Source organism: Urocampus carinirostris, chromosome 14 (genome assembly GCF_059441175.1).
Source record: "Urocampus carinirostris isolate Australia breed hairy pipefish chromosome 14, RoL_Ucar_1.0, whole genome shotgun sequence".
Lineage (NCBI taxonomy): Eukaryota > Metazoa > Chordata > Actinopteri > Syngnathiformes > Syngnathidae > Urocampus > Urocampus carinirostris.
The window spans coordinates 32,769,688-32,791,897 of NC_142362.1; the positions used below are offsets into that span (position 1 = coordinate 32,769,688).

The 22,210-nt window shown below is 38.1% G+C and overlaps 1 protein-coding gene across 2 annotated transcripts; it reads left to right on the plus strand.

The window, feature by feature from the left end:
• The first annotated feature begins 1,434 nt into the window (after positions 1-1,434).
• On the plus strand, positions 1,435-20,353 carry snx4 (sorting nexin 4). 2 transcript variants are annotated; one of them, XM_088353017.1, is made up of 14 exons: positions 1,435-1,639; positions 7,986-8,110; positions 9,761-9,902; positions 9,971-10,120; positions 12,218-12,265; positions 13,011-13,066; positions 13,183-13,255; positions 13,416-13,477; positions 13,652-13,717; positions 14,494-14,583; positions 17,315-17,414; positions 17,507-17,652; positions 17,762-17,876; positions 19,711-20,353. In XM_088353017.1, exons 1-14 carry the CDS (start codon positions 1,544-1,546, stop codon positions 19,756-19,758), a joined length of 1,317 nt encoding a protein of 438 aa, XP_088209143.1. In that variant the 5' UTR covers positions 1,435-1,543; the 3' UTR covers positions 19,759-20,353. The 2 variants fall into 2 exon arrangements, with proteins under 2 accessions (XP_088209143.1, XP_088209144.1); XM_088353018.1 differs by lacking the exon at positions 1,435-1,639 and adding an exon at positions 3,594-3,665.
• The last annotated feature ends 1,857 nt before the right edge of the window (positions 20,354-22,210 follow it).

Here is a 22,210-nt window from a genome sequence, read left to right on the forward strand (position 1 = left end):
CTTACTTTCACCATTTTGATGCTCCACTGACAAATGACGTCCCTCTCCAGGCACCTTTCCTCAGAACTAATGTGTTCCGCCCCGAACAGGTCTGCTAAAAGTAAGATAAAAGCAGATAGACTCAATGGAAATAAAGATTTCTGTTGGGCATTGTTAACGCAAACTTATTAAAGAATATATATCCAACCTTCAACTTTTTAAGGACAACTCAAACGATGCACCCCACCTTCAATGCAACCGACTTAAGGCAAATTCCAGCCAAGATGATAAATACTTTGTTGGATTTTATAGTGTACCGGAAGATATCTCCTTCACACTCTTCTTACTTTTTAACTACCGATCCATTTTCATGCCAGATTCTTAAATAGTGGTACATTCCGAAGATAACAGATTTAAGGGTTCGATTGCATACCTGTCAATCTCCACGGCTCCATGCCCTTACAAACTGTCATATTTTCCCTTACAAATTACAAAATAATCTTACACCATATTTTTTTTCAAACGTATTTATTTATGTAGTTTAAAATGTTACATTGTACATGTGTTTCGTTATATCATATATATTGTTAATAAACATTTTATTGTGAGGTACTGAGTTGCTCGACATGAATGAGGTTTATTATTAAAAAACAGTTCAAAAATTAAGTAGCTTGGACGTTCACTGTAGAAGGAAAAAATACATGCAAATGTAATTCAATAGAATAATACATTTTCTTATTCAAATTATGAATTCATTTTCTGCATTAAATTATTGTTGGTAATAGACTGATTAAAGGGATAACAACAAACCTGTGCTTTTTCATTTTCTCCTTTTATACTTCCTTTTTTTCTTAATTTTATACAACATAATAATTCGTAATATAATGCATCAAAGCAAGTGAGCCGTTTGAGAGCCGACCCCTTTAATGAGTTGAGCCGAAAAAGCTGGTTCTCTAAAAAGAGACGGACTTCCTTTCACTACACAACTACCTCATGAAATCCGATGTTTTTTAAGACCACATGTATGTTCTGTACTGCTTCTGATCGGCTGCTGAGTATGTACTGCTCTGTGTTCGCTTTGTTCACGTGTGATCGGAATGATGCATGATGGGAAATCCCCAGGCGGCAGACGCATGCGCACAGTAGCATCAAACCGCTCGCTTCGTTTGCAACGAAAAAAACGATACCGAGATCGAGGCTACCGCGGGGAACTCGTTTGACTTGATTGATTTGCCGTTTCGTGATAGTCGGTGTATACCGGATGGTAACCATAATTGACAAATTTGCGTTTTTCTGTTCAGATTTTCTTGTACGTCGTACATGTCTTTAAATGCATCATAAACGTACTTTGTACGGCAAAACCGTACCGATTGACAGGTATGCGATTGCGTCGTCGCCAAGGTAACGCCTCGCGTCGTAAAGCGAGGAACCACTAAAGTTTCGATTGTGCGCGTGCGCACAGAAACCTCCAACTCGGTTTGCATTGCTGAGCGAGCTCCGCTGACGCCAAGCGGGCACTGGCAAGCAGCATTAGCGGCGCATCAGCAACATCCTTCGGCGGAGGATGATGGCGGGATCCGAAAGCCACCAAGAAAAAGTGGCAGTGATTGGCAACACAGACATCACACCTACAGAGTCGGAGAACAACATCATCAACGCGGTAATGCCATTTTTGCTGACGTTTCTCTGCGGTATGCAAAATAGTTGTTAGCCTAGCTAGCGAGGGTTGTGGTGTGTATTTTAACGCCACTACTGGAATAGTTTTCGAATAAGTACATAGTTTTTGTGTTTTATTTTTTAACAGTAATCGCACAAATGCAAAGTATCATAATTATGTCACCTTTGTTCGGTTGCTGTCAATTATAAACTTTACTCTTTATGCTAAATGCTAACTAGCATACACACTCACAGTTGATCTCAGATGGGTTTCCCGTTCTGGTACAAGTTTCAATTTTGTTGTCTTTTATAGATGCGTTTGTTTTTAAAGTATTGATATTCGGTGAGGATGGTGCAAATACGTGTCATGAACGAGGAAGTTGTCGGGTCTCGTGACTTACTGATAAGAGTCGCGACTTGCACCTTGCTGAAATGTAAGAACTCTCCTTCGAAGTCAGATGTTCTGAGTTTAAAATGTGAATGGTGTGGAATTTGTGGGGGATATCCTCACATGCCAGCAAACCAATAGTGTATCTGCATTCAATAACACATGAACTTGAAGTCAATAGATAAGAGATGGGCGTGTAGCGATACATTTTATTAAGCGTGACTACCCTCTAGTGCAGGAGTCGGGAAATTTAAAAAGCCATGAAATAATCTATCCATCATCTGCACCGCTTATCCTCAGTAGGGTCGCGAGGTGCTTGAGCACATTGCAGTTGTCTTCGGGCAGTGGGCAGGGGACACCCTGAACTGGTTACCAGCCAGTTGCAGGGCACAAAGAGACTGAAAACTCACTCGCTCATTCAACCCTAAGCACAATCGGAACTGGCCAATTAACCTGACATGCATGTGTTTTGGGGGAAACCGGAGTGCCCGGAGGAAACACACGCAAGCACGGGGAGAAGATGCAAACTCCACATAGGAAGGCTGTTAGCGGGATTTGATCCCACTACGTCAGAACTCTGCCTCGGACGCGCTAACCACTCTTCTGCCGTGCTGCCCCATGAAATCATATATTTATTTTTCCTGTGAGAGACTCATCATACATTCAAAGACAAAATTCAACAAACCTACCAACCTGATCTCCAGGCAATAGTGTATTTCATTGTGTGGCGTTTGCTGTTTTAACCAAAACATATTATACAATGATAATTCCTGTGTTCTATATCAACAAATATCCTATTTAAAATGTGTCTTCCTCCTGCAGTTACTGAAGCTTGTTGAGGTTCATTTTGACCGTAATTTCTGTCACGGATAAGACTTTCAAAACAAGGTATGAGCAGAGGTCTTTCATAAAAATGTCACCAAATACTGCAAATTGGAAGGATACAGATGTATTTACCTTAAGCTATGCGACGTGGCCACAGTTCTAGACTTGGGAATCGAGTGTTCGTTGTCTGTCTTCCAATTTGTTTTATAGATGTGAACAGGGGTGGCGTGGGTTGCTTTTTTAGCCCGGGAGTTTCAATCCAAACCAGCCCACTTGGTTATAAGGGAGAAATTTGAATGCATGGAATAGCAGTGAGCGCTTATAATGCATTTTTGTTGGGGAAAAAATTAGGTATATGTTGATAAGTTAACAGAAAACACTTGACCATTTTGATTTTATAATTCGAAATCATACAAAGATTCTGATATAGATGGAACCATATTTACCTATGTACAGTATCAGTCATTTGAAATCAAAATAGCATGTGCCTTCTCAACAGATTGTTAGGCTTTACACTAAACTCTTAGAACTCTTATGAAGGAGCTTCACTACATACATTTTAAGGAGGTTACTTTAAACATCAAAAACCTTTTAAGCAAAGCACTAGTCTCTGCAACTCAGTTGATGACAATGTCATTGTCCATATAGATAACAATTTCCTTTTCAGTGTCCATCAGCATGAAGGCCTCCAAATGTTTCAGAGACAGTGAGTTTCTTAGCCTAGTTTTCACATATTTTACAGCAGAGAAGCTCCACTCACATGCAGCCAGGTACAGGAAAGGATCAACAGGAATTTATATGCCACCCCAATGACAGGGTAGGCATCTGAAAGGAGGTTATATTGTGAGAGGACCTGTGTTTTATTTTTGCTTCTTTTATTAGCTTCATTTTCCAAAAGTTTTTTTCTCGCTTTTCCTTAATTTTTCTCATTATCCTTTTATTGTTTTGATACTTCTAGCCTGTTACTTCTTTTCTCTTCCTCATTATTGTTTCTTTTTTTCTCTCTTTTTGACCTTATTTTATTTTTCTTCTGCTGTTGCTTTTTTCAATGTTGTCTTCTTTTAGCTTTACTTGTCCTCCCAAATTATTTTTCTGTATAATGTTACATAATAGTTTTCAATTTATGGATAAAAGCAATAAAAACAATCTGACTTGTAGCATACCACACAACCATGGACACACAGATGACAGGCAAACACTGCAAGTTGAGTTAAATGAACTATAGTCTGTCTTTTAACGTGTTTCTTTTCTTCTTTTTCTCCAACTAGCACCTTTCTGCCCTCCGTCGTACCCAACTCAAATTATTTGCGCTGTTTTGTGTTAATTTTACGCCACAGAAATGAGTGGTGGTGAGCCAAGCTGACTTGAAATTTGGGAGGGGAGAATTTCCCCAGTTGCTAAAACTCTCCTCATATGCTACAATGTTGGGGCTCTGCTGAATGTGGCCAAAGAGCTGACTAGAGAATGAATGCACTAGTAAAGTTAGATGGTACATGTTAAAATTATTTTGCTCGTCCAGCCAGGCCAAACTCGACCTTGAATTAGCCCGTTCTTCCCGATTAGCCACTCCGGCATCAGATGTGAATATTTGACATTTTTTTAAAAAGGTATGGAAATCTCACCTTCAGGAGATATTCAGTTATTAAGTCAAAAGGGTTGTCCATTTGGCTACAACAACTAAACCATAAAATCAATTTAAATTGTTGATTTAAAGCGTTGGCCGCTAACTAGAACATCAGTTCATTGTGTTACGTGATTTATGAGCCACCAAGTACCTTCAATCAATGCATACCGTATAAGAAAGTGCACACTATTCCGCTGTGATGGTGGGTATTGTAGTACCCCTCTGGTCCTGCAGAGGGCACCGAAACCCTTTTTATATAGCTTATCTTCCATATTTTAAAATCCCAAATATTAAACATTCCATAATTGCAAATTAAATTGGCTTGAAAGTTTCAACTTTGTGGTGTTTAAATTTTTCATCTTGAAAGAAACAAACAGTACTGCAAAAATACAGGGGGAAAACAGAAAAGCAGTAAATAAAATAGATAAAGTAAAACAAAAATAATAATGACCAATTCAACTCTACACAAGGGGCAGATTCTAGAGCATATATACTGTTCACAATGTGAATGTTTCTCATATTCCAATATTTAACCAAAACAAACACATTTGTTGACAAAAAATTGAAAAGTTGGTTAGTTTACATTTTGGATATATTTTTGGTGGATTAAAAAAAAGCAACATATTCAATATTTTTTTTTCTTTTGTATGATGAGTCAAATATGATCTTTGGATAAGGTGGTAGGAAAGTAGTATCTTACATATTTGCAGGTGTATAGCATACATTTCTATGTATTATTGTTTTGTCAAGTTAATTGACAAACACTTGTATTAATTTTTTATATTAAAGAATATTCTGTGGTTCTGTGCTCTAGTTTTTTATCTGTCTGAAACTTCACTATTTGAATAAAGAGAAGTAAATTAAACATGTCTTTGAGATATCCAATTTTTAGATTCTTTGAAAAAAATAAAATCTACCGATTTGTCATTTACAAAATCAATCCTTAGTTGCAAGCCCTAGTTGCCAACGTGAATTGTTTAGATCCAAGGGGAAAATATTTTGAGGGTACAAGAGAGGTTCATGAGATGTTTCAGAGAATGAACCCGTCGTCTAAGGTGGTGCGTTTGAATTAAAATCGGTGTAGTTCGCGTCAGTGGGAATAGTTTCATGTTGGGTTGTGGATAGATAGATAGATAGATAGATAGATAGATAGATACTTTATTCATCCCCTAAGGGAAATTCACATTTCCAGCAGCATCCCTGAGCTGAGAACAATACAATAATAAAGCCAAAAGAATACAATATACAAATACCCAGTGTGACGTGCAAATGCCCACTTTAACATGTTATATAGAGTAACTAAATAGTGCTACACAGAACACATAATGCAGTAAGATTCGGTAATATCCAATGTAGGTGGTGTGGTTTAATGTGGGCCTTTACTCTGCCGGGTGGAGTTAAAGAGCCTCATGGCATGAGGAAGAAAAGATCTCTTCAGTCTGTCCGTAGTACAAGACAGTGACAGCAGTCTGTCACTGAAACTGCTCTTCTGTCCGGAGATAATGCTGTGAAGCGGATGCGATGGATTGTCCATGATTGACCTCAGCTTTTTCAGTGCCTGTCTCTCAGCTACCGTTGTTAGGCTGCCTCCCCAACAACAACAAGATACAGATGAAGCAATACAAATTTCCGAGTTTCTAGCCAATCAGGGTGGAGAATGGTTAACTGTAGCCCACAGGTCATGATACATCGATTAGATTCTAACCGAACTAGAAGGACGCTGATTGCAATCATTGATCATTGCACTTCATGGAAAATCCCTACATTAGGAACTGCAATGCCAAAACACTTTGTTGATTTAATTTCTGAGTTTGTATTTTTAACTCCTTGGCATGCGGATCTACGTGGCAACGTTAAGATAGCAACCAGGGTGTGTGTATTCTGATGCATCTCATTTCTGAAGAGACAGTGAGAACATGGCAAGGACATTTCTTCTAGTGGTAGAAACTCAGTGTCACACTCCCAGCCTAAATGTGTTAAAAAGGGATTTTTATTCCTGAGCCAGATGTACTCATGAAAAGTGCCACACTGGTTCCCGACCCCTGCTGGAGTGGTTTTAGAGCCCATTAAACACCCAGGAACCTAGAATTAAAGTAATGGAACATTGCCAATGAATAATGTGATATTAAGGAAACATGTTTTGTCAGAAGGCTATTCTTTAATGTCCACTTTTATAGGGGGACTGTATTTTTATGTACTGATCGTATTGCTATCTAGAATAAATGAATACTTGCAATAAGGATCATTGTATCAGTATAAAAATATGTGATATTGAACTTGCAACTGTGCATATTTGCTTAATTTTTTTATGAAAAGTGTATAGTTTGATACACATCCAAAATAATAAGAGAATAAAGTAATAATTTTGAGGTTGCAAGGAAAATAGGAAACTAAAGTCCTCCCCTGCACCTACTCTTTTAGTATTAACTTCCAGGTAACAAAAAGTAAAGGGTGTGGAAATCAAAAAACATGATTGTCAAACATCTATTATCTAAATAACTCAACCCTGGTATTATGAGCAATCTTCTTTGCAGGTTTTTAATAGTCAAAATATAACAATTTTTCCTTGCAAGCAAACAGATTGAAAAATAAATAACACTAATTTTGAATAAACATTCAACTGTTTTCTTATCATTCCCCATTTTTATTTCAAAGAAATAAACCAGCCCTGGCATTATAAGCATTCTTGATTTCAAGTCAAGTCATGTTTATTTGTATAGCCCTTAATCACAAAGAGTCTCAAAGGACTGCACAGACCACAGAATATTGCAAACCACAGATTATCATTACACCATCCCCTGATTTAAAACCTACATGAGGGCAAGGAGAAACTCAATAACCTCAACATGAGGAAAATGAAGAAACCTTGAGAAGACACCAAACATGAGGTAATCCCCCTTCGAGAATGACCAGGCTGCATTGGATTTTGCAAGTACAAATAGTACAGAGATATTGTCAACAAAAAATATAGGTTATTCATATGCTATGGAATAGAAGTGTGTTTTAAGCTCAGATTCAAACATTTCCACTGAGGTTGCAGATCGAATCTCAGGGGGAAGAGCATTCCATAGCACTGGGATAACTAAAAATACAACAACCCCTTTACCAGCATTATTTTTTGCAAATGTATAACAACTAAAAATAGAACAACAAAAATTAAATAATTTTTATCGCAAGTGTTTGATAACAAAATATAGAAGCATCAGTAGCATCCTTCAAGTTTACTTCACATTTAACACGTGAACCATCATCAATGAATGTGTAAAACTGGAGTGTCATGCCCAATTTCGTTGTCACAATATGTTAACCCATTTTGTAACAATGACAATAAAGGTATATTCTATTCTATTCTATTCTAAAAGAGCTTCCATCAAAGTTTTCATTCAGTTGAAGCCCAAGGTAAACATTGTGTTGCGAAGGTCGGGATATATAGGGTTACATATGTGACGTTTGCTATCTGGCCACCTTTATAATCACGTCGAATATGACGCTGGATTTTCTTCTGCTCTGCAGATGGTGGAAAAGGGGACAACGCTTTTGAAGAAGCTCGAGATAAATGTGGCAGAGGCCGAGAAAAGAACGGGCAAGAACACCGTCAACATGCAGGAAACCTACACAGTCTACCTTGTAGAAACACGGTATAAGCATGGGGTAGACAAATGTTTAAAGCCCACATTTATTCCGAATAACTTATACTTCTCAACTGTTTATTTTTTTTAACAATTCCCACAGTTATTTTTATTTCAATAAAAATTATAAAATGTATACATTATATTTTTAGGTCTCAGAAGTTTAAGCCTACCCTTTAAATAAAATGTTAATCTCAAATGGAACATTGTTAGGAGATGCTTACCGTATTTATTCGTGAATAATGCGATTTTATTATATTTTTACCCCAAAAATAACTCCGTTTGGGTGCGCGCTATACACAAGTATAATACTGTATATGTGCATTGATTTAACAGTCTATAATTAGCGCAAAACACCGGATGCAACAGAACTCGAACCCGGGTCGTTGCGGTGAGGGGCACAACGAGGGAAACAACTCCTTATTGTAACTGATGTTGAATCGGACTTTGAAGAACTTTAAATAAATACATTGTACATTTTATGTAGGTATTGTGTTCATAGTTCAAGTTGTGAATAAATTATTTTGATCATGGCCGCACGTTCAACCAGGTTTGTCACTTACAAAGATAAGTTTGAACAGAGAAAGGCAAAATAGAATTTTACACCGACATTTTGAGAAAATGTCATACATGAATAAATGCAGTAACATTTGAAAACAAACTGCCTCCTGATGGAGCTTTTGTGATAAAGACTTTTATTAAAAAAATAAAGATTCAGTTCCACCACACATCTCAAAGAGGGAAATCTATCTTTCACACACCTTACACATACTTTTGTCTTCAACTCATTCAATGCTAGATGTTGCTCTCAAATAAGAAGAGACAGTGCCAGCCAAGTTTTATCATTTGGACTTTGAAGGTCTACAGGAAATTTAGTTCTTTAGCTAAATAGGCATAGGATGCATAAAAAGGTAAGCTTGAACCCTCATCTTTCATTGTTTAGTAAACAACTTTGAACATTGCTAAGTTTCTGTAATACTTGTTTCCCAGAAATCTTGATTAAAACAGCTTTTTGTGAAAGGATGCATTTTAAGCACAACTCTCACGTTGGACCTTTTTTTTCCATTGTGATACCTCCAATATTTAAACAATGCTTTCCATAAACATAAGTGCATTTTTCTTGCCAAATAACATTCTATTTGAAGAACACTGAACTTAAGCATAGAACCTTTCATCGCTCAATGTTTCTCATGACGTGATTATACATTTCAGTCACTATGGCGATCGCGTTCCTGCGGCCGTGCACAAAATATCATCTTTCTGCCCCGACGATCTTGGTCATCTTTTTAGAAAGAAAAAAGCTCGGAGCGTCAACCATCTCTGCTTTTCAATATATTCTGGTCTCTGACCACGCTACTTCACTATGCCTATACTGGCCATATGGGGCCGCCTACACATTTTAATCGCTGGATACAGGAAGCAATACTAGGAAGTGGGGGCTCCCTCAATATGTGTTAAAAAATCTGATCAAAGCCACTCATTCCATCTATTCATTTGTCATACAAAATTAATTTCCTGAGGTTTGATACTTGCTAGTGAGCTGCTCCCTTTATAATAGTAATTTAAGAGACTATGCTTTTGAAAACGTATTTATAAGTTATGGCACAAAATCAGTGCAACAAAATGTGTTGAAATATTATTTTCATGTCACTAATGTAGACCATCGGAAACAATCCCCAACGTTTCCCAGCCCATTACACCGGATTCTCTGTGGAGACGCTACAGTGAGTTTGAGCTCCTCCGAACCTATCTTTTGGTCACCTACCCATATATTATCATCCCTCCACTGCCCGAGAAAAGGGTAAGTAGCAAACACAATTTCCGCTCATTCATTCTTGTGCATTAATGTGCTGATTGTTCCAACTTTAGGCAGAATTTGTTTGGCACAAGCTGTCAGCCGATAACCTGGACCCCGACTTTGTCGAGAGGAGGAGAGTAGGCCTGGAAAACTTCCTGCTGCGGCTGATGTCACATCCTGTCCTCTGCAAAGACAAAATCTTGTTTCTTTTCCTTACTGAGGTTTGTCAAATAATTTGGTTTACATCACAATTTGAACATTTCTAGTCAGCATGTTAATTCTTAAAGGTTAACTTTTAAACGTTTCTTGAGTTTCACATTAGTTGTTGTTGTGGTTTAAGCCCAAGGTCCTAATCTTCTTCTGTACCACATATTAGTTCATTGTCTGGCAATATATTTAAGGCTCAACCCAAGGGTAGTAAATATGTTTGTACTCTATAAAATAATAACAAAGATAATAACAATTATAAAACCAATAATGATAACAACATTAATAATAATGAATGAATGGTTCTTAGTGTCCTTGGGCAAGACATTAAATCCCTAATGCCCCCAATAAGCGGGTCGGCGCCTTGCATGGCTACATGGCCGCTACTGGTGTGTGAGTGTGTGTGTGAATGGGTAAGTGTGAAGCACATCGTAAAGCGCTTTGGGAGGTCTTCATTGACTTGAAAAGCTCTATATAAATGCAGACCATTTACCATTATACAAAAGTACTACGATATTGGAGGGCTTCTTCCAATGTTGGAAAGTAATTTAGAGAGCAACTGTCAAGCTGCATGCTAGCAATCAATGAGTTGTAGCTCCAGGTCTTCCGTTTTTTTGGGTAATTTATCTGGCTCTGGTGAGATACAGGCTCGACAGGGATAGTTTGTGAGAGTTGTTACGTAGCCTAGCCGCTGTTGGCCAGACCTGCCGGTATTATCTTCTCTCCTGATGCGGCCTCAGTCTCTTCTAGACCTGATAACAATCTGCGAAGAACTCGCCTATGATCACTTTTTATTTGCCCTCTTTTGACCTTGGCTAGAGTACTTTAATTGATGAATTTATTTTCACTGTAACTAGCTGCTGCAAATCTATCTGTAGCTGTCACCGTGCTTCGCAGTGTGTTTTGGGTGGACACATTGACTTGTGTGCCCGCCCACTGTTTGACTGACAGCATAACCTATATAACTAACCTATCACAGTCACGCCCACCCAACAGACAAAGCCCTCCCCAACTTGCCCCTGCAATATCATGTGCTGTGTGCTGTCTGCTGCAGAACACATGCATGATACGTTGATATCAATCACCGAAAAAGACAACTCTATGCAATTTAAAATCTGCAAAGCAATGAACCAGCGATAACCAAAGCACGAACTCGCGAGATGTCTCTATTCTTGTGGCTTGGCCTGAAAATAACAATAGTAATCGTAATAACACCATTGAAAATAATAATAATAATAAGCCCATATTTGCTGAGTAATTATTGATCACTTGTAATCTAGCCTAGGAAAAGGCATTTTATTTGATCTCATCCTCACACTCTTTTTACCCACGGCACCACATTATTTTCTACAAAGTCAATTTGGTTGAACTCCTTCTTATAATGCTCATTAAAATGGTGTAAAGAAAAATAGTATGATGATGAGATGGCATCTAATTCCTTTTTCTTTTGTCATCTACAATCTTAGTGATCTGGATTAAGTGCTTACACCGCTGTGATCCGGGATGAATTCCCCTTGCATCCGATGCCGAGCATTGACTGATCAATCATTGCTCTATTGCAATGATTTAATAAATTGTCAATTGTCGTAATGGGCTGGAGTTGAACATTCTCCACGCCAATTAGCTATAAACGCAGGAGTTATGTTTAATTTTTCCGTAGGACGGGCATCTTTATTTCCAACATGTCAGTTGCCACGCCTGTCAGGAAAAAGCGCCTGCCTGTGCAAACCGCACGGATTTTAATTGATATTCACCACTTCAATCTGTTCAGGCTAAATGTAGCGGTGTCAGGCAAACATACGTTATTTTTCTTCTTTGCTGCCCAGTAACTATTGACCTACGGCCCGGTCCTTGGTTGGGGACCCAAGGTTTAAGTATCATTTCAGTTTTTACCTTTCAGACTAATGTAAAATGCATTTAATGAAAATATAATCTTGGGTCCTAAATGAATGAATTAAATGTCATCAACTGTAGGAATATCTTATTGCCACAGCAAATGCAACCTTTTACATACACTCAGCGGTTGTGCCTGGAAATGTCAAGTGAGGACCTCATAAACTACATTCACCTGTAAATCTTTATTTTTATTTTTTTTGTTTGTTATGACCCAGGAGAAAGGATGGAAGGATGCAGTTTTGGAGACAGGCTTTCAAGACAAGGTATTTAACTTCCATTTACTAGGGCTTGATCTCAATGAAGTAGAGAAGTAAAGAAATATTATTTTATTCAGGGGTTAAATACAAATGTAATAAACGAAAGGGAAATCTTTTTTTGAAGGCCAGTTGACATACATTTACATTTATCTAGTGTCATGCTTTATTTTTGGACATAGTGAATTTAGGTTTTGTTAGTTCTGCAAACATCCAATTTTAAACATAATATTATTTATATCTTGTATCTGTATAATATTTGTTTTAAAACAATTCAATGTAAATTCCAGAGTATATAGCACAGCTGGTTAAAAGCAGCATGCTAAAATTTAAAAACAAAACTTTGTCTTTGTACAAGCTGCCCCGGATTCTTACAGGAAAGTTGAAACATCTATTAAAAATTGATTACTTCACGTCCATTTCTTACATTTAAAGTCCAGCTGCTAATCGTCTGGGGAATTTGGTGTCAACACCTTAGTGTCGACACCTTTGGCCACAGAACGCCAACAGCACCATGCCCATGCACTTCTGACGCCGTTTTCAGCTGTGTCATTTTCAGTTCTGCTCCGAGTTGTTGAGGTCATTAAGTCACTGTATTCAAATCTGCAGTGATTGAATTGCTGCCAAAAAGTAGTGGCTTGTAGTCCAGAATTTACGGTAGATGGTATTTCCATTATATGCACCTTGACTAAATTCTAGCTGATCTGAACATTGCTGCAACACAGAAAAGAATAAAAACGATGTTCCTTGTTAGGCAGACTCCAGACTGAAGTCCCTGAGTGCCATGTTCAGAGTGAAGAACCCTGACAAGTAGGTCCTGTTTTGCCTAAACTTTTTTTTTTGTCAACCTAGCAGATGCTGTTAGGTTGTTATTGCTTTCTAAACACAAGAGATGCTTACGCTGAATGTTTTGCTACAATTCCCAGGCGCTTCACAGCACTAAAACAGTACAGCGACGAACTGAACACCGCCATCTCTCAACTTCTCAGGGTTAGAGCTGTGAGTATCCATACATGGACGAAATTTGACAACCTACTGCAAATCTTTCTGCTTTGAGGATGAAGCAGTGGTTAAAAGTTATATGTTATATTATGTTATAACTGTCATTTAGATATTTCACATTCGTGCTTTTCATGGTAGTTTTTTGTCATTATTGCAGAGGGTAGCTGACAGACTTTATGGGGTCTACAAAGTCCATGGAAATTATGGACGCGTTTTCAGGTGAGTTCTGTCTTTCTGCGTTATTTAATATTGCCACTAGAGGGTGCCACGTTGACTTGAGATGTAAACAAATTATGACGCTGGTTGTCAGTGATTCTGTGCTTTGCAACATTTAAATCTTTTGATAATTTACAGAATGCATTTTATTTACTGTTTTCATTGTTGGCTCCATAGTGAATGGAGCGCGATAGAGAAAGAGATGGGAGATGGACTACAGAGTGCTGGTCACCACATGGACACGTAAGTAGAAATTAACAACCATCCACCTGCTGCTGACCTTGAGCCTATCTAAGTGATTTGCATATATGAACACATGCACACACCACACATTGCTCTGTTCACATCAACATGGTTTTGTAATGCAGGTTTGAATGATGTAAATCACCTATGTCAAAATCGAGGCCAGCAGGCCACATCACGCCCACCAGACAGTTTTCTCCAGCCCATAGAACAATCTTAAGACATCATAAGAACCGGCCCGCTGTAAGACTGCTTCCTCCAGATCTTTTACATGCAAAAATACTCCAATTCCCACAATGCAACAGTGATGCACGCATGCTCATGCACAAGAGATGGAGCGAGGCAAAGAACATGCGTTTGATATACATTTGCCCTTCAATATGACAGTATGCATACTTCCTGTGGCGCATAATTGTAACTCTTTTTTTTAAAAAACGTTTAGATTTTTGGTTGCATCGAAGTTTGTTGTTAAAGGTGTTTGCAAATATATCTTACGTTTGGATAAAAACTATTGCTTCATTTATCTGATCAAGTTGAAATACATTTGTTTGGTTTTCAGAAGTTTCAGTCATATTGATAAGGCAATATGTGTCATTCTAAACATTTTCACTCAACATTCGATCTAGTCTGGCCCTCAGCTTGTAGCAACATTTTTTATTTGGCACTCTGTTTATTTAATTTTTACACCCCAGATGTAAATCATATTTTGTGTGTGTAAAACATATACTCTTCGTTTATAATTGTGGTTGATGCTTTTTGTTGGTATGTGTGGTCAGGTACGCTGCATCAATAGATGACATTTTGGAAGAAGAAGAGCACTATGCCGACCAGCTGAAGGAATATCTCTTCTACACTGAAGCTGTGCGGTAGGTTTTTAATATTTTTAATAACAATACATTTGTGGATTACAGTTCTCCACTCATAAATACTGGCACATCAACATCCAGGGTAAAATGTTGTTTTTAATACACACAGAAAATAAATACCGTATTTTCCGCACTATAAGGCGCACCGGGTTATAGGGCGCACCCCGGAAAAATAGTTTTTGGTCCAATTTTTGACATAGATAAGACGCACCGGATTATAAGGCGCTACAATGGGAACGTGGACAAAACAGTCAGATAGTTAAGTCCAACTTATTACCCCCTTAACATTCCCAAAGCTTGCAAAGACGCAAATACGTGTCGAGAACACGTGCGGATGCGGTGTCCGTACGATGTCACTCAAATGCATCGTTCCATCATTCGGAAGGTTCAAGTCTTGGGATTCAAGAAATGCCAACCATTCCTGAGTTTCTATTTTCTTTTTCGCCCGCAACTTTACTGTGCATATGACAATAAACACTTGGAATTGAGTTTAATTTAAAAATAGACACTCCATTCCATCCATTATCTGCACTGCTTATCACAGAAACATCGAGTTCAGTCTGAAACAAGATACAGGGACAATATAAAACCCGAAGTAGCTCACCGAAGTCGTTGTGTTCATAATAATGTGCAGCCAATGTCCTCTTATATCCGTGAGGGTAGTAAATCCAAGAGAATAAAATAATTTCAAATACAGAATAGGAAAAAAATGCTTTCTCTATGCCGTCAGCCACGTGCCATAAACATTCATCTTTTTTGGCCAATTGCAGGCTTTGTGTTGCCGTTTAAGCCAATGCCAGCCTGTAAATGATAAAAAGGATCCGCCTCTTGACCTCCGAATAACTTTAGCCAATAGTGATCGATTCAAATGATGATTGACACATTGGTTAGCCAATGAAACGCCGGTAAATAAATCCCAGCACACACCGTTGTTTTGGCCAATTGCAGGCTTTGTGTTGCCGTTTAAGCCAATGCCAGCCTGTAAATGATAAAAAGGATCCGCCTCTTGACCTCCGAATAACTTTAGCCAATAGTGATTGATTCAAATGATGATTGACACATTGGTTAGCCAATGAAACGCCGGTAAATAAATCCCAGCATACACCGCGTACTACTTGGCGTTCGGGGTAAATCGAGTCGGCGGCTGCAAGTTAGTTGGAAAACTTTGCAATTTTAAAATTGATCCATAAATAAAGCGCACTGTATTATAAGGCGCATGGTCAGCTTTTGAAAAAAATAAAGGCTTTTAGGTGCGCCTTATAGTGCGGAAAATACGGTAAATAAAAAAAAAAAGAAATTGTCTAGTCCACCTTTAAGTACCCCAACAGGAACTAGTAAGTATTATTTCTCTCTTGTTTTAACATTTTAACTGGACGTTTTTGGGTAAATAAGAAAAAATATCTGAATACAATCTCACGTAGAAAATGGGATTTTGCTCATTTTTAAGTATTACTCAGATAAAAATATTTTAATTCTAAAAAGGGTGGCAGGGTGGGTGAGTGGTTAACATGTCCCCGGCAAAGTTATGAGGTCATAGGATAAAATTCAGCTACCAGCCTTCCTGTGTGGAGTTTGCATGTTCCCGCCGTGCTTGCCAGGGTTTCCTCCGGGCCCTCCGGTTTCCTCCCACATTCCACAAAACATGCATGTCAGGTAAATTGGCCGGTCAAAATTGTCTCTAGGTGTGAATAAGGGAGTGAGTTGTCTGTCTCTGTGTCCCCTGCGACTGGCTGGCCACCAGTTCAGGGTGTCCCCTGCCCACTGCCCAAAGAAAGCTGGGATAGGCTCCAAAACCTCCACCAACCTACTGAGGAAGAGTGGTGCAGAAAATGGATGGATGTATAATTCTAAAAGTAAATAAATAACACCTAAAGTTGCATACTTTCCTGCCATCTGCTATCTCCCTAAATATTGCTTAATTTAATACCTTTCTTATTTTAGGAAAATCAGGGTAATAACATAATGCAAATAACAAAAACAATTCTTATAACGAGAGAAGTAATCTGACAATATGTGAATGTTCTTTATTTATTTATGCTGTATACAATGTCACTGATTCTAATTGAAGCACTAGTCTGTGTAGTATTTAGCTGAAAAATGTCACTCTGGTAATATCAAAAGGAATGTATAAAAAATATTGTTTTAACAAACATCCAACAATTTTTTTAAATTAACACAATTCCATGTTTTACACTGATTATGATATGTTAAGCTTACATGTAAAGAATATAATAGTCCATTCTCTGGAACACTTATCATCATTAGGGTCTCAGGGTGCTGAAGCTCATTCTAGCTATCTTTGGGCAGTGGGCAGGGTACACCCTGAACTGGTTGCCAACCAGTCGCAGAGCACATAGAGACAGACAACTCACCCGCTCATTCACACCAATGGACAATTTTGGCCAGCCAATAAACCTGACATGCATGTTTTTGGAATGTGGGAAGAAACCGGAGTGCCCGGAGGAAACCCACGCAAGCACGGGGAGAACATGCAAACTCCACACGGGGAGGTTGCGGTAGCTGGACTTGAATCTCTGCACCGTGGGGCTGTGTGCAAACCACCCATCCACGGAATATAATACTTTTTTTTGTTATTACGAGATTAGACACGGCACTCCAGGATAAACAGGATAAACACGTAATAAAGTCAACATATATCATTTTCCCATCCTTATTGGTGTTTTTTTTTTTCCCTGAGTCATTCTTTTTTGCATTATTTTTCCCTGCTAAGGTCAGTGTGTCGAAAACACGAGTTGATCCAGTATGAGTTGGAAATGGCAGCTCAAGACCTGGCCAGCAAGAAGCAGCAGAGAGAGGAACTTGCCACCGGGGTAAACACAATGATTTATGTACAGGGCATATTTTTTCAAGTGTAATTTTTTTGTTTGATTCTCTTACTTCCTGTGTGTTTTTTTATGTGTAGATGGTGCGTGTCTTCTCCCTAAAGGGGATGACGAGTAAACTGTTTGGCCAAGAGAGTCAGGAGCAAAGGGAGAGCAGACTGGCGGCTTTGGAGCAGAGCATTCAAGAGGGCGAGCAGACTCTCAAAGAGAAAAACGCAGAGTGCCAGTGAGATCATAGCCTTGACCCTTTGTTTTTTTCTTCTCTTCTGTGGTTGTTAATGAACAAAGATTTTTGATTGAAGGGTTTCTTCTACTAAGAGCTTTGTGTTTTGCAGAGAGTTTGTGCAAACAGCATGGGAAGATATTGAACGCTTTAAGGAACAGAAGGACAAAGATCTGCGCGAGGCCCTCATCAGCTATGCCATTATGCAAATTAGCATGTGTAAGAAGGTACGTCTGGTTGCTAAATGTGGTGGCGTCTCTATTTTCAAGATTCATCCAGCGTCTTGAAATCTTAGAAAATACTTGAATTTTGAGTCCGGTTATTAAAGTTTGAAAAGTGCTTGAATTTTGGGTGAAGTGCTTGTAAACGCTTGACATTGTTGCTGGGTTTCTCTGCAGTCTGGCTTGTTAGACCACACATGGATTAGCTGCCTAAGGCTGCGATCTTGACTTTAAGCCAGGAGATGACAGCAGATAGTAACAAAGTTCCAAATTCCGTACAGCTCCTTTAAACTACAGAAGAATTGACTTTACTTGGCTTGCACCTAACTTAAATAAACCATGTTGGTAGGATCAATAATAATGATGACAACGAAAATGAATCGATTATTATTATTATTATTATAATTTACAATATAATAAATTATTCTTTAGATTGTAATGGAAACATGGGAAAATTGGCTTTGAAAGTCCTTAAAAAGTGCTCAAATTTGGCCTTGAATAAAGTGTACGCATGCTGTAGTTTCCACTTGAAGATTCACGCTCATGGCAAAGCATCTGCAGAAAAATAATTTAGTAAGTAAAAATATAATGAAACAAAACAAAAATCCCCAGGATTTATTTTGGTCCCATTATCGTAAAGGGGACACTGTGTATTATTTGATTACTATATGTCGCTTTTTCCTGTCGTACAATCAAATATAAGTGCTACAAAGCAAAAAGAACTATACAAACTCAAAGTCACCCAAAATAAGTATTTTTCTCTATTTGCTGCCCAGCCTTTTGAAATTTAAGAAAAAGGAAAGGAAAGAAAAATGAAGAATAAAACAAAAGGGGAAATAAGAGAAAAGATTTAAAAAAAAAAAAAAAAAAAGAGGAAAAATAAGTAAAAAGGGGAAAAATCTATGATGATAAAAATTAGTGCAAGAAATAATAATGAAAAAAATACCGTTTTTTTAATGTGGGGCGGGGGGGGGTACCTGTGGCAGCAAGACGGTCGACAATTTCGGCATTGTTGCAAAAGAGAAAAAAACTTCGGAATAACTTTTTTAACATTCTATTACGAATATTTTTGTTTTGTGGGCAGGAATCAAATGCCTAGTGGGTGCAGGCTATAGTTTTCCCACCCATGCCTGAATCATGTCAGCTCCCACTAGGTCAGGTTCATGTTGTGTAAAACAAATGACATAAGAATATTCTGAAAAAAAAAAAAAAAAAAAAAAACTTTTATGTGATGTTATTCAAATCAATATATATCTTTTCAATGAATTATTTATTTATTTTTTACAACCAGAAGGCGCTAAATAATACATATTGTTCCATTAATGAAACTCAGGCTAGCTTGCACTAACTGTAGTGGCCATGTCAGCGACCTGTTAGCATTAGCCGTGCTTGCACCTAATTGCAGGGTTTGTGCAGGTGCTGGAAATCCTTTAAAATGATTGAATTTTATGAGGGTGTTCATAAATTGAAAAGTGCTTGAATTTTGGGTGACGCATTTGTAAATGCTTGAAATCATGCCGATACTGCTTTCTGTTGGCTTCGCTTTGCCATTGCATTTCTTCTTCCCTCGTGTTTAACGGCAGCTGGGATTAGTTTGTAGGGCATTGTCCTATGAAAAAGGTGTACGAACCATGTAATAAGCATAGGTAATGCTAGTGGCCGCGTTGGAAAAACTAGCAGTCTAAAAATTGACTGCACACACTTTTTTGTGCTTTTGAATCATGGAACATTTTCAAATTAACTGGGAAAAGGAGCTCAACTATAAACTGAAATGTATGTAAAGTTAATTACTCAACCTTGTGTATTTTTCCAAGTTTTATTTGATTGTTCTCTGCTTTAGGGAATTCAGGTGTGGTCCAATGCCAAGGAGTGTTTCCACAAAATGTGAGCTAATTTCCACCCTCAGCCAAAAAAAGATGAGGATTCCAAATCAATTATCCTGCCTGGTGCCACACTGGTCAGTTCATGTCTGACTAGCCTTTTGAAGACCAACTAGTTGTGGACAATGTGGTCCATTCCTTTACATTCCCATTCCCTTTTCTACACGAAATACCCAAATTTCCATTCGGAAAGTTTCAGTCCAAATCACCTGCGGCGAACCGAACCAAATGGGATTGCAAGCATTTGATTTGACCCGCTGTAAACTTGATAAATCCAATAAAACTTCTAAGTAAGCCAAAGTGGTGCCGGTGTGAGAAGGAAGTTTCCCACCTCTGCCCTAAACAAACGGTAATTCATTGTGTCAAGTACTTCATCTGGCTACAGTGGTCATAACTCAGCCTAAGCCTGTAACTTTATGACATGTGCGTTGATAAGAAGGAGTAAACGTCGGTAATTTATTATGACATGTTCTATTGTACAAATAAATCAGTGAGTGAGTGAGGGCCACTTGCCGTGCCATTTTGTGTATTTTTTTGGGAGAGGGGTTGAAAGAAATGTGCCACTCCCACTAACTGTCCTATTAAACTGTTTAACAAAAAGTACATGTGGGCTCTTTACTTCAAGAGTGAATCGCTACATCCAAATGAAATCTAATCGGATCGTGGATCAAGAACAATGCCAAAGGTTTGGGGTGTCCATCTTTCAAATTTATTTTGTTGGAAATAATTTTTTGTATGTTACTGTAACTCTTGGCAAAATGATATTAATAAACATTTCTATACAAAGAAAAGTGTTGTTTTTTGTTATTTTCAGTACTATGGTTGTTTGTTTGTTTTTTTAAAAAGGCCCTGCCATTCATCTCTTAAAATTATTATTGGTTTAATCAACCGCAGTGTTTGGAAACTGAGCACTCACCGGTTCTTTTTTTAGCATTATCCATGGTCAACTAACTGTACATGTGTCTGCAAGAAATAGTGTAAAATTGAGCTAATGGGAGTGTAAAAAATACATTTATTAGTTAAAAGTTCTCTCTCTTTTTTTGCGAGAATATCAATCTCGGCAACTGATGATGCCTGAATAATATTAGCTTACTTCATTAAGTGTGCGGTGTGTAGAGGTGTCCTCAAAAAGTTTAATAGTTCAATCTTTTCTCTATCAAGTATGTGGTAACAATGCCCAACTGAGTTCAAAGAGCCCTTGGGCTTCATTATCCATTGCGCCTACCAGCTTTTTTTTCTTTTGTCAGGCCTGTCGGGGTGAAACAAACTCGTAAAACGATGAAAAAAAAGTACTCATTTATGAACTTGCACGCAAATCATGTGACACTCTGCTGCCATCTCCTGGCTTAAAGTCATGATTGCAGCCTTAAGTTTTCAAATCGTGAACCCTACCGTTTTTTGGGCCCTTCCATCCGTTTGACTTTAACCCGCTTGGTGTATTGTAAATAAAAATGAGTGCTAAAAAGCACAAGGAAGACCAAAAACTACAGGGACCTGAAGTGACCGATTATTTCTCATTTTCCTGTCCAGCCTTTGTTACCTGTAGTCAAGTCATGTTTATTTGGATAGCCCTAAACCAGGGGTAGAGAACCTATGGCTCAGGAGCCATCTATGACTCTTTTCATGTGTACATATGGCTCCGAAATAAAATGCACATCTCTCTGTGGCGACAAATGATTTCATCCTGATTTTGGTCCATATAAAGCCGAAGCAACTTAATGCAGAAGTTCCATAAGAAACCATTTAAACTGAAAAATAAAAACGCTGGCAAACGACTTTGATTGGGTGAGCAGTACAGGTGGGCGGATCCCTGCACATAGCGCAAGGCACTTCCTTCTCTCTCTCTCTCTCTCTCTCTCTCTCTCTCTCTCTCTCTCTCTCTCTCTCTCTCTCTCTCTCTCTCTCTCTCTCTCTCTCTCTGTGCAGTCTACACTGAAAGTGAATATGACGATATGCTTATCGTTTGCAGTAATTTGTGTGACATTTTTATAAAAGAACTTTGCATGCTCATTGTTTTGAAACCGTTATTAAGGACTAATTTCATGGAAAGAAATTGCCTCAACACTCAAAAGACAAAATGTAAATGGCATATTTACATTGATTTGGGACACAGGATTTGGCATTATTATTTCATACATTGGATTAAATCATCAAATGACACACAGTGAAATAAAATGTGCTGAAGAATTAGCTTTTGTCTAGAGAGAGTGTTTGGTTTTTTTAATTTTGTCTGAAAAGATATGATGTGGCTCTCTTTCTTTTTAAAACATTTTTTTGCTTTCATGGCTCTTTGGATCATAAAGGTTCCCGATTGCTGCCCTAAAGGATGCTGCTGGAAAAGTGAATTTCCCTTCGGGGATGAATAAAGTATCTATCTATCTATCTATCTATCTATCTATCTATCTAAACTGTTGGGGCAATGATGACACCTGGGTTAAAGTCATGAATACAGTCAGCTCA